Source organism: Montipora capricornis, chromosome 8 (genome assembly GCF_036669925.1).
Source record: "Montipora capricornis isolate CH-2021 chromosome 8, ASM3666992v2, whole genome shotgun sequence".
NCBI classification, from domain to species: domain Eukaryota; kingdom Metazoa; phylum Cnidaria; class Anthozoa; order Scleractinia; family Acroporidae; genus Montipora; species Montipora capricornis.
Window position 1 is genome coordinate 7,428,969 of NC_090890.1, and position 12,500 is coordinate 7,441,468.

The 12,500-nt window shown below is 40.2% G+C and overlaps 2 protein-coding genes across 4 annotated transcripts in view; both read right to left on the bottom strand.

Annotated features, from left to right (window-relative positions):
- LOC138059340 (3'-5' exoribonuclease HELZ2-like) overlaps positions 1–5,869 on the bottom strand; it is a 58,782-nt gene extending 52,913 nt beyond the window's left edge. For all 3 annotated transcript variants that reach the window (XM_068904923.1, XM_068904922.1, XM_068904921.1), the window contains exons 1-3: positions 5,728–5,869; positions 1,129–1,192; positions 564–600 (exon numbers count right to left, since the gene is read on the bottom strand). In XM_068904923.1, coding sequence (XP_068761024.1) covers positions 564–600; positions 1,129–1,172 — 81 coding nt within the window. In that variant the 5' untranslated portion in view covers positions 1,173–1,192; positions 5,728–5,869. The remainder of the gene's footprint in view (positions 1–563; positions 601–1,128; positions 1,193–5,727) is intronic.
- Positions 5,870–9,546: 3,677 nt separating this feature from the next.
- The window catches only part of LOC138059341 (3'-5' exoribonuclease HELZ2-like), a 67,178-nt gene continuing 64,224 nt past the window's right edge, over positions 9,547–12,500 (bottom strand). Inside the window, 2 exon segments of the mRNA XM_068904924.1 lie at positions 9,547–10,633; positions 11,193–11,360. Of these exon segments, the coding sequence (XP_068761025.1) occupies positions 10,530–10,633; positions 11,193–11,360 (272 nt within the window). The 3' untranslated portion in view covers positions 9,547–10,529.

Sequence of the window (12,500 nt, forward strand, 5' to 3'; positions counted from 1 at the left end):
GTGCATTCCGAATCGAAGTGGAATTTGACAGTGTTCATTTTTGAGTAGAGGGGAAAACCGGAATAACTCAACCCACATATGACGCCGGGACTGGGAATCGAACCTGGGTTACATTGGTCAGGGGCACCCAACTTCAATTTTCGGAAAATATCTGTTCGGAAGACGATTTGAGATCTAGAATTTTCGGAACATTTGTTGTAAAATTTCTTGCTTGCCTACCTCTCTTAGGATTTTCGAACATCTGAAAAATGGAATAATTGCCCATTTTTAACGGATTTTTACCCTAAAAAGGTCACCTAGAATTTTCGAGAGCCTTTCTTCTGGCTGCAATTTTCGAAAAGGTAAGTTTAAAATATGCCTATATCTACCGTTTAAATACTAAAATACGTTTAACAATGCTATGTTTAAGTGGTTTTGAACTATATTCTCGTTGGGTGCCCCTGATTGGTCGGAGGCGTATGCTCTCACTCATTCGTTAATCCAGCTCGATTGGCAAATACATGCATTGGTGCATTTGCGGATTAAAAGTTTTGAAAACGCTGAGATAGTTGTTTCAAGCTTACCATCATTGATAGCACCATCAGCTGCCTAATTTCCTCACTATAAAGCAAAGGGCAAATTCAGCAAAAACCAGTTTTAGTTGTCTGAAATCTCACCACTGCGCCATCTCTACCCCCTCATAAACCGACCTTTATATCGTAAATATTACCTTTTATAACATAAAAGGCAAAATTACTAAATGCTGCTTGGCTGAGACAGAGGGCATTATTCATTAATTTTGGTAATTGCCCCGGGCAAAGTTACTTAAAATTCATTGGTTCTTAAGTCGCTTAGCAACAGTGAAGAAATTGTTTTGTGGCTTAGGGTTTTTCAAACAATGGCGTCTCGTTTCGAAGGGGTGAACGATGAATTTATTGGAGAATTGAGGCAAATAAGCAAAAATAAAAACACTAAAAAAAAGCACAGAGCACTGGAAAAACGTTTTTGTGTGGTGGGCAAATGAAAGAGAGCACGGCAGGAAAAAAAAGCTCGGAAATGATACTTTCAGCATTCTCGGCGGGATATCAAAAAAATAAACGTGGATCACTCATGAAAGCCGTTTTAAAATTTTTATTATATGTTCCACACCTATCCTCCCAGGTCAGCCGTGATTCTTCGCCACCTTCTGCCATTATCGACCGTGACTTCAACCCTGAAAGTAAATCAGAAGTGGAGCAGAAGCAACATACTGGTTTATTCCGTGGATACCATTAAAATATTATATTCATTCACTTTCTAAAATCGCCGCGCCTCATTGGTCTAAGTTCCGTTACCTAGCGACATCCAACTGACAGAGTACGTCATTTAAAATAACGCACAAAAACTGTGCAGTGCAGTGTTCAACACGGCATGGCTATTTCGGCAGTGCCCCTCCACTTTTCTCCCAAAAAGTAAAAACACAAGCATAAAATGTTGGAAGTAGGATTTCTTCTTCCAGAAGTTTAAACAACAAAATGTCAATAAATCCGGATAGAATCACTTCTGATAAACTTTAATTACAGTACGTACCATTTCCCTAGTTCATATTTTTACTTCTTTTATTCGGGCTTACCCCGAACCCAAAACCCCAAATTTTAAAATAAAAGTTGCTTAAAATCTTTGTGAACCCTCAGTTTTTCTGGGCCTGCTACGGCCCTGTCCAGGGGTGGGGAGTAGGGGCTGGGGGTACGAGGTGAAGGGTACCATAGCTGAAACAAAGAATGCCGTGCCAAAATCCCAAAAACAAAATCTTCTTGGCTGTTAAGTTTGAAATAGTTGCTTGCAAGATTCAAACAGTTTTCAGTACAAGTTTATGCAACAGAAATGACATGAAAAACTCGCTAGATGATGTTTTGTCGAAATTTTAAATTTAGCGGGCTGTACAGCGGGCCGTACTGTAGAATACGGCCCGCTAATTTAGCCAATTACAGCGTGCGTACTATCTGAGACATATAATAATCCCTCATATTGGCCCTATTCCCATCGTATTCCCTCTTAGGTTATTTTTAGATGATATCAATTTTCCCGCGGATAATGTTACCGCGCGCGTTACGTGGTAGTTTCGTGGAGGAGAGAAAGGGCAGCAAATTATGTACGATGTCATTCTCCGTTTTCAAAATTGAGTTTCATGGCCTGATAACATTCATTGTCTGCAAGATACAGGTTTCAAACATATATCCTTGGAATTGCTGAACTGTCTACTTTACAATGATACCAATTTGAAGTATTTCCAATCTATCAAACCTTGTCAAGAGATTATGAAGAGGTTAGCATTTTTATAAAGGTTTGGGTTGTTTCAGCTATGGTGCCCTTCACCCCCTACCACCAACCTTTACCCCACCATTTACCCTCACCCCCTACTCCCCACCCCCGGAATAGTCATGCCGGTTCAACATGGCTTCGACTTTGAGATTTCCCCGGGCTCGAAGAGGAGAAATTGCTGAAATTATCGACAGTGCGCATGCCATCCCAGCAAATACAAAACGGCAAACCAACTGGATACACGAAATTTTCAATATTGCAGTCAGCTTCGCTTGGTGCAGTATTCAAACTTTCTCGTTCATTGCACTGTAAGCGCGTGCGTGAATTGGAACAAAACAAGAACTAAGCAGTCTCTAACCCATAATTACAATACACTCTTTTTTTATGAGAAACTTTCTTGATAACAACGTTCAGCCACTTAAGCCCCCCTTCCCTCCCCCCTTTTTTTTTTGTTCGTTTAGCGCCGAATACGTTTCTTCATATTGGGTCGGTCGGATTGAAAAAAGAACCTAAAAATAAAATCACAAGTAGTCTCAGAATCGGTGGACTGCTAAGTCAGCAGCCTGGAAAACAACAAGACGTGAAACCAAAATCAATATAGCGGAAAAGTTGATTGATGTGATCGTAAAATTAAGACAACGTGGGAAAAAGCGACATAAAAATGGTTCCTTTTTTTGGTTGAAAATGTCAAAAAATTGGGTCGATCGGACGACACTAAACAAGAAAAAGAGGATGGCCTAAGAACATACCACGAACATACCGGCCAAGGATGAGAGCCCGGGGGGGGGGGGGAGGGGGGGGGAGGGGAGGGGAATTTCTGGGGGGAATTTCTGGGTGGGGATGTGCCGCTGGGACCCTGGAACCCTTAGCCTATACCAGAGCTAGTTCAGCTGAATTTTGCTACCCTATACTGGAGAAAACTCCCACCGATTTCCGTCTAAATTCCGATTCTTGACAGTTAATAATATCCAGAGGTGTTTCATGATAGCCATTTATTGATGTACTGTTGAGGCTGAATTAACTACCTGGGCGACTATGACCTCCTCGATCGCTTGGATAGAACATCAGTTCTATCCGGACGATAAAGGTCGTCTCAGGCGCGCAGGTCCTCGTCAGCGATAGTCTGGGTAGTGTTTCCATATAATCGTCCCGATCGCCTCTGAACATTATTTGAAAGGACTGGGTAAATGTAACTCAGTACACATATTTGTGTACGAACATGGAGCGCGGCTTCTATATCAGACTGGATTAATCCTTGTTCGCCAGTTTCAGTCAACGTTAAAATTCTGGTGTGTGAATTTCATCAGTTGCATTCGTGGCTTAATTCGTGGCTGATCAATGAGAAAATGAGCGGCAAGTTGAAGCTCCTTCGTAACGTAGATGTATTAAGGCGAGTCCAATATTTTAAGCAGCAGCGTCAAAAATGTTTTCTTTTGACGGCTTCTGGACATTTCTTTATCACTGATTGCTAGTTTTCCTGTCTGCTTAAAGACCACTAAAAAACGTGTTGAGGCGGATACCGAATTTATCGTACTTATCTTCATTTCACTGAGAAAGAAGCATTGATCTAGCTCTATGTAAACTTCTGTTGAAACCCTAGTCCTGTTCTGAGATTCCCTCCTACTCCTCTCTGTGTTCGTGGTGAAATTGATTTGTCAGTCCTCGTTCTATTGACAGTGGCTTGCAAACCGTTTTACAGTAAGAAAACTGCATCCGGCTCTAGTCGTCCATCTTCAGCTTACCATTTTGAACCAACACTCGGCCCTCTTAGACATTTCTCTATCGCTGATTGCTAGTTTTCCTGTCTGCTTAAAGACCACTAAAAAACGTGTTGAAGCGGAATTTATCGTACTTACGTTCTTCGTTACACTGAGAAAAAAGCCGCTTTCTTGTCCTAAAATGGTTTTCACAATGCTGTAAAAGCTCTTTTAGGGAGTTTTGTAGCTGTCTACAAAATATTTATCTGTTCGGGTGTTCGCTAGGGGAACTTGAGGTCTGTAGAAATTTCAAGGTTCTATTTTGCCTCCTCCGAACGTTCAAGCAATCGTGACAGGCCTGATCAAAAACTTTACATTACGACTATATTGTAGCTGTCTACAAAATATTTATCTGTTCGGGTGTTCGCTAGGGGAACTTGAGGTCTGTAGAAATTTCAAGGTTTTATTTTGCCTCCTCCGAACGTTCAAGCAATCGTGACAGGCCTGATCAAAAACTTTACATTACGACTATAGTCGTCCTTCCTCCACCGGCCGAAGATTTTAGGTGACGCTTGGTTAATTAAAATATTATTCTTAAGCAAACTTTGACAGAAGATGTAAATCTTCAAATTTTATGCTATTTCCAATTATATCGCAGTTAACCCTTTCTAATCAGTAATATTACAGCGTTCTTTAATGTGGTTTTACCGAAATTTCTACACAATCGGCTTCAGACCCTTCACCACTTTTCCGAAACATTTAGGAAATCTGTTCAGAAAATGTCCAAAACATTTAGGAAATCTGTTCAGAAAATGTCCAAAATCGTAGTGCGTCTCAAACGTCTGAGTTCGAATATTCGAAAATTGTAGCCAGACTTTCTTCCAAACAGATATAACCGAAATTATTCGTTGTGGGTGCCCCTAGGTGAGGGATGAGACAATGGATAACCTGTCAGACACATACTTCATACGTTATTTGGTTCACAATGGGCCACCCTCAGTAATGGCTTTCTTTGACTAAAAGACGTAAGTCCTTCAGCAATAACTCTGACTCAATTTAAGGGCGCGTTCGATTGACCATATTCCGGAATAGGAATACACGGAATAAAAGTTAGAAATCCTTCGTCTTTACGGAGGTTCACATTAAAATTATCAAACACTTGCTAAAATGCTATTTTAAACATATCTTTTCTATCCTTGTTGCTTCAAAAGCGCCAGACAGACCGTTTTGAATCATCACTCCACGTATTCTTATTCCGGAAAACGGTCAATCGAACGCCCCCTAAATCTTGCGTTGTCTCTCGTCCTATTTGGATGCTGTTCTTTAATACCTCGCTCTTGCTACGGTTTCCTACGACTCGTTTACTATAAATTTTAACTCCATGCACGGCAAGGAAGGCAAGACACATATCTAAACTAAAACACTATCATATTTGTTAAAGTACAACTCAGTTACCAAGTTTAGCCGAGAGTGCATCTGCGTAACTTTTAAATCAGTTCTATAAGTCGGAATCAGACATCTCAGTTCATTCAATTTCCTTTTAATTTGACTGGAAGTCACATGCATTCATGAGGTTCTTTTGGTGGATCAAATTAAAAATCGACGGGTAGAAACTTTTTTGACTGAGAGACATATCGTGAACCAGGTGTTTGAAGTTTTCATTGTAAACGACATCCTTGACCCACAAGGAAATAACACTGAAATTCAATATTAGCACATTCTGTCGACTAACAGACTACTCGATTCATACCTTTTGCAGCTCTCACTCGATGCTTCTGTATTTCTAATTACAACAACTTGCTCTTCAAAAAGGCGCACCATCTACTAGCTTTATGTATTCGGGCAGTACTGAATATATGGAACTTGAATGTAGTATTCAAATTACCAAATAATAACAACAATTTCGATTTCTGAGAAATGACGTCAACTTCCTGCTGATTTTTCTCGGAAACCGATAGCAAACCTGTCCGAGCATGTCCAAAAGTCTAAATACAAAAACAGTATAGGTTTTATTACGGCAATTGCGGCTCTTTTGTAGCTGTTCTCGTCTTTTCATTTCATTTGTGTCTCGCGTTTTCGGGAGCAATCACGAGAGCCGGTATAATAGCTGCCGGTTCCTTCTCACGGTAGCAGAGAAGTCGGTTGCATGGCAAGGGTGGAAAGGTACAGTAGTGCGATGAGCAGAACCAAGTTTGTTTTTTGTATAGTTGCCAGGGTAGGCAGCGATCAAGCGTTCTTCCATTTCTTGCGAGGCGAAAAAAGAAGACCTGATCAGTGCAATTTCTTTTAACAGGTTTCCATGGCTGTTGTCCAGAATCTCGACTTTACTTTAATTGGCAGAAAAACAAAAGAGATTTTGATCCCCGCTCCGATTGGTTACAGAATTACAAATCATACTTTAAAATCGTTCTTTGAACTATGGCTGCTCCCAACGTGAACTTGGACAGGATGCTTACAGCCACTATCACTTCGTGTCTCGATTTTTTTTTCTCGCGTACCCTAAGAGAAGGGAATTGTGAGAGCACCCGAAAAAGAGGAGTTTATTTCTTATTGATATTGAATATTAATGATCAAACCGAAGCTTCCCAGAGTCGACAGCTGCCTTCTTCGACAGCAACAACAACCTTTATTTGTACCGAAATAATTAATTATTTTTTTACAACAAATGAAAGCCAAAAATATATATTCAATACGGAATAACCATTCGTTCGTAATTCCTTGACCGGCCACATGTGGCGTGTACGTGTTGTGTTGGGCGGTACTTGCACGCCGGCGTACCAACCCTTCCAATCTTCAAACACCTTCAGTTGGAATTTTCTTACGTCACAGTATACATGATTTCGGAACAGCACTGGCCACACAATCTTCTTCCTCCTCCCAACTTTAGGGGGTCCAAACCTGCTCTCTGTAGTCTCCATTCCGACATGGCAACAAGTGCCTGCTCACAGCTCTCACGTGCTTCTGGGCAACCATGAGGTGTACAAAACATTTTTGACTTCTTTTGAAGTTAGAGAAGTAATTTCAAAAACTTGTGCGTCGTGTTTCATTGGATTTCCTAACGCACGAAAACATTTAAACTACTCGGCCTGCGGCCTCGTGGTTTCAAGTGTTTTCTTGCGTTTGGAAATCCAATGAAGCACTCGCACTCGTTTTTGAAATATTACTTAAACTATGCACAATCGACATTGAGATGTACATGGACACATCTGACATAAAATATGACCCAGAAAACTCAGTCTGACTTATTCGGCCTTGTGGGAAGGTCTAAGAACAGTTACTGTAGATTGAACTTTAATGTGTCCAAATGCAAAATTAACCGAGTGACTCAAAATCGTGAGAAATCTGTCACAGATTACTCCTCCGTTTCGCACGAGGAACCGGTGTTAACATGAAGAAAATCAGAGTAGCATTCGAGAACAATCTTTCGTGGACTTGCATTTTGAGTCAAATCGGTGGCCCTGTTTCATATTTGAACTTCGCGATCGGATCACATGCTTACAAGGACTTGTGTCCGAGCGTTATGTTTAAGCTGTACTTGTTCAGTTTTATGAAAACGTTTATCTGTTTAATAACTAGCAAGGCATGCCAGAACTGCCTTGTCGACCTCATTGTTTTTTCCCTTCGTTGCTTAACCCAAGTTGTCTGTAAAGACCGTTGTATTGATCATGGACGTGTCAAATATGCTCTGTGTGGTCATCAGTTCCAATAATTGCTAACAAAGTACGTGTATTTGACGTCATCAAGTTAAAAGCCGGTACTGCACGCAAAAATTTTATCACCTTTCTCACTTCCCCTATATCATCCAAATCCGTATTTCTGAATAAACTTTTACAGCGAGGTTCCAATAACGTATGAGGTGAATCCATATGATCCATACTTCACTTAAGCGTTTTTTATAATTTACTTATGTATTGGTTTTCCGCGTGAAAACTGTACAAAGCAATTGCCGTACATGACGTTCTAACTGGTGTCTTATTTGTGCCTGCATAATTTTGATGTCACGTAACAAGGAGGTCGTGAAAAAGTAGGTTTATTTGCAAAATTTACGAGAAAACCTGCGCGTAAAATGTACTTTACAGCAATTTCATGTAATCTCCTTTCATACAGCTAAAGAATTTGAGTGCAAAATTCCCTCCTCAGTTGTCATGGCAAATGATTCTTCTTCGGATGTTCCATTCTTGGATCCTAGATCACAAATCCTCTTTCAGATTGTCCTTAATTAAAAACACTCCCGGTAATGGATATCGTTATTCGTCCTGGTAAAATGATGTAAATCAGCAAACTAATCGTACGGATAAAAGCGACTTTACGACAGAGGAAAGACAGTGTTTTATTGCAAATTTCGAATCTCTTTGTCGGCAGTAACCCTTGAGTTACCTTTGAGATCCTCTCAGTGTTGTGTGCCGTTAAAACAAGTAAGTATTTTTAAACCATAACCCATTCTCAAGGAAATTCGCCAATTATCTTTCGCTTTTCATTTTTTTCCGGAAATTACTGTGGTATTTGCGTTCTTTTTCTTGTTGCGTTTTCTTTTTTTGCCCGGCGATGATTCAATTGTAGCTTTCCTTGGAAAAGAGTGGTAGACTGGGAGCCAGAATGTACACGCGAGTGGTTCTGGGATATCATGACGTTCTTTCTGTATTTCAACTTAAACTTTAAAAAATTAACTAAGTGAATGATTTACACTGAATGTCTCCTAAAAAAATCCTTCTAAAAATCATAACGATCTACACTGTACAAAAATTTGCCATTAACATTTCTGGGTGTTTCATACACCTTATTCCAAAATGGCCCCTGGTTTATGCGGATACAACTTGGCCCTTGTTGCCTCGTTCAAGATAAAATATTCTTTTGAATTTTAAGCTTAAGAACGAGGCATCAAGGGCTTATTTGAATAAAAAACAAAAGAATATTTAAATGGCGGCCATTTTGGAATAAGGAGTATAAAATTAGTTATAATAAAAATGATTGCGTACAGTAAAATGACACCCATTTCTTTCCTTTTAGGCGGGGCTACCATATATCATAAAAAGTACAATGTTCGTTTCAAGTAAAAGAAAAGGGATCCGTAGACGTATTGGAAATTGTTATGTGATGTAGCACAAAAACTCGCGACAATTAAAAGCACATGGCTTGGGGAAGTTGATCAGTGTTTGATAATTCCCAAGCGTATCGTTAAATCCCAAACAGAAACCACAGAGGTTAGAATTTTGCAAGCGGACGCGTAGCGTGGTAATTTTTTTAAGTACGCACAAGTACATATGATCTAGAAACCTAGTAAGTAAACTAAGCGAAAAATGCTGCGTTCTTTATTTCTTGTTCGAAATAGTTGTGTGAATACAAGCAAAGAACAAAGCGTCTTGCCCTTATTTTAAGCAAACTTGGCGCAAACAAAACATTATTTTGGATGTGCTAGCTTGACTGGAATTGTCAACAACGTTCTTGGAACTCCGCTCCTTTGTCAAGAACGTTCTTGCAACTTCGCCTTTTTGTTGCACTGCATTGTTTAGTGTAAAAAAAGTACAATGTAAAACTAAGTGAGAACATGGTGTAGCTTTTGTTTTAGTTTTTAGAATTTAATCAAAGTGGTGTTTTCATAAAGCCGCGGCTACACCAGCGATTTTTTGCTCGCGCTGGTGATGCGATTTTTTCAAACTTTGTCGCGTCGCCAGCGCCAGATAGAAATCGCACGTGTAGCCACCCTTGAACTGGCGACGCGACGGGTGAAAAAATTGCAAGAAAAAAGTCGCCAGAGTTGAAACTTTCGCGACAAAATCGCAGAGATAGCTGCCCAGCAACTTTTCAGCCAATGAAATTAAAGTAGGAATGTCTGTTTATAGTGCCCAGGTCTCTTGAAGTATGCGATTCGCCAAGCCTTCAATTTGTCGCCAAAATTTGTCACAAGTGTAGCCACCCTGGCGCGCAGGCGACACGACAAAATCTGAAAAAAATCGCATCACCAGTGCGAGACAAAAATCGCTGTGTAGCTGCGGCTTAAGGAAATCTTGGTTGCGTACAAGTAAAAGTTAAAAATAGAAACAATTAGTATAAAATTTGCGTATAGGACGCTACGCGCCTGGCAAGCACTATGATATGCATTTTTCTCACGTTCTTAGGGCAAACCATGTTGTCACCACATTTTATAATCGTGAAATCAACGTCATAAATCTAGGTTAAAATATTTACAGTTCCCCTGTTGGAACAACAGAGTATTTTGCATGTTGCAATGGTCTGACAATGACCATGATAGCAGAAGATTTCGTGTAATCTCACACTGCTTTAATTTCGTTTTTTTTAAGCCTGTCTCCACCGCTGCTATTTCTTCCACCGCGAAAAAACCTTTGCCACGAGAGGTACCCTTTTCCCGTCGACCACGGGCTGTTGTTATCATAGAGACGACTAACTCTTTAACAAGACACTTCTTGATTGGCTAAGAGAGTTAGCCCGCAATGTAAACGGCATAGGTACAGACCGCCGTAAAAAGATTAGCAAATTAAAGAAACCTCTGCTTGGCTGGTGATGGCCGATGACATTGGAATATGGACGGATTGTTCATGGGCCGGGCCAGTGATCGCCGTCCACTAGACATGACTTTTCTTGGTAGTGTTCTATGAGATCACTCCACATATCACAGACTTCAAGCAAATTCTTGTTACCTGCAAGAGGAAAAAAACAACAATACATCAACGACACGTGCAAGACTACGAGTCTTATTTTTGATTCTGATTTGATCGATCTTTGGAAATTTCACGGCCTACAGAGGAATACTAGTACTAGTAAAAGCACATCCTAACTCAGACAATGACTCAGCTAATATAAAATCAGTACTTCCTATATCAGTTAAACCATTACTGACACATTACTGGATGCGGTTTTTGAGAAATTCGGAAGGTTATAAGGAACGATCAATGTAAGAGAAGTTCAATTTCTCAACTTTCGTAATGCACTGGAAGGAATTGACCGAAGTGGTGAACATTCGTCACTTTTCAAAGACAATGAAGTGAAAAAAAAAATTATAACAGCAACAATATCGATTCCTATTATGATTGGCAAATGCCTTTCCGTTTTTTCATCGACTGCCGTCAGGAGTAACAAATACTCGCTGACGAACCCCGAGTTAAAAAAATTAAAAACGCAGAAAAAGTAGTGGCAACTTGTAGAATATGTACGGAAAAGCCATACGATCACTCTAAATCCTGTCATTGTTGACCTTACCAATGATGACGAGTCCTCGTTTTGCCCGCGTTAGAGCGACATTGATCTGGTGTTCATCCGTCACAAAACCTAGTTTCTCTCTCAGCCACGCTCCGTTTGGTTCGGGGTTGATTTGGGAGAGCGGTAACGAACGAACTAGTGATATGATTACATAATCACTTTCACTTCCTGCCATGAAAAATAGCACATTTCATCAACTTTTTTAGTTATACTCACTGGCTGCAGTCATTTAACCCCTCCTTTCTCAAGAAATAAGCATACAAACAAACATATTTATTAATTAGTTAATTAATAAAAAAGATGAATGAAACATTTAAAAAAGCGCGCGTGCGATGGAATGAAAATGGTTCTTCGGACAGTTTAAGAAAAAACGGCGGCCATGTTGGTGGAAAGAACAATTGAGTGTTTTCACTCACATGATAAGTAACCTTGTTTTTCCACCGAAATAAAAGAAAACGTTTGCATGATAATAGAGCTCAATTCCCGGAGGATTAGTTGGGGACACCAACATGGCCGCCATTTTATTGTTTAGGTACACCAACATGGCCGCCGTGACGTCACGTGAAAACACTCCATAGCAAAAAAGTGTTTGGGAATTTGACTCTATTATTATGCATAACATGAGCTACATTGCTCTTTTGTTTTGGCACCAACATGACCGTCTTATCACTTGAGCGCAATCAAAGAATAAGCGTAGATAACCAAACAAACACAACAGCCCAAATCCCTCCAAACTGATGCCAGTAGTTTCCTGTTCTAAATTGACGCGATGAAAAAGTACATGGATGATAAATGCAGGTGTGAGCTTTTCAACTCCTCCCTTCTACGAACTTCATTGGGAACAGGAATGCCCGAGTCGTGAGATCACCCTCATCCCACCAATGTGGCCTGGGTTCGATTCCCAAATCCCGGCGTATAATTATGTGGGTAGAGATTACTGGTGCTTTACTCGGATTCGAGATGTCTTTCTCCGGGTACTCCGGTATTCTCCTCTCCTCAAAAACCAACCTACGATTTGATGTGAGTTTTACTGTGTCCCCAATTAGTGTTGCAGCGCTTAACACAAGTGAAGTGTAAATAAGGATCATTGCATTCTTTCTCAGCTTGGGGAGCATGGTTGACACAGTGACGTGGTTAGAGGACGCGTCCTCCACCAATTCTGATTTTGCGGAAAACTCCTTTTATTGGCTCTACCCAACTCATACCATTTGGTTCTGGTTTTGCTAAAATTGTTACATGTGCAACCTGTCTTGGTGTTACCATTGACAACAATCTTTCTTGGTCTATTCACATTGACAATGTTAAAAA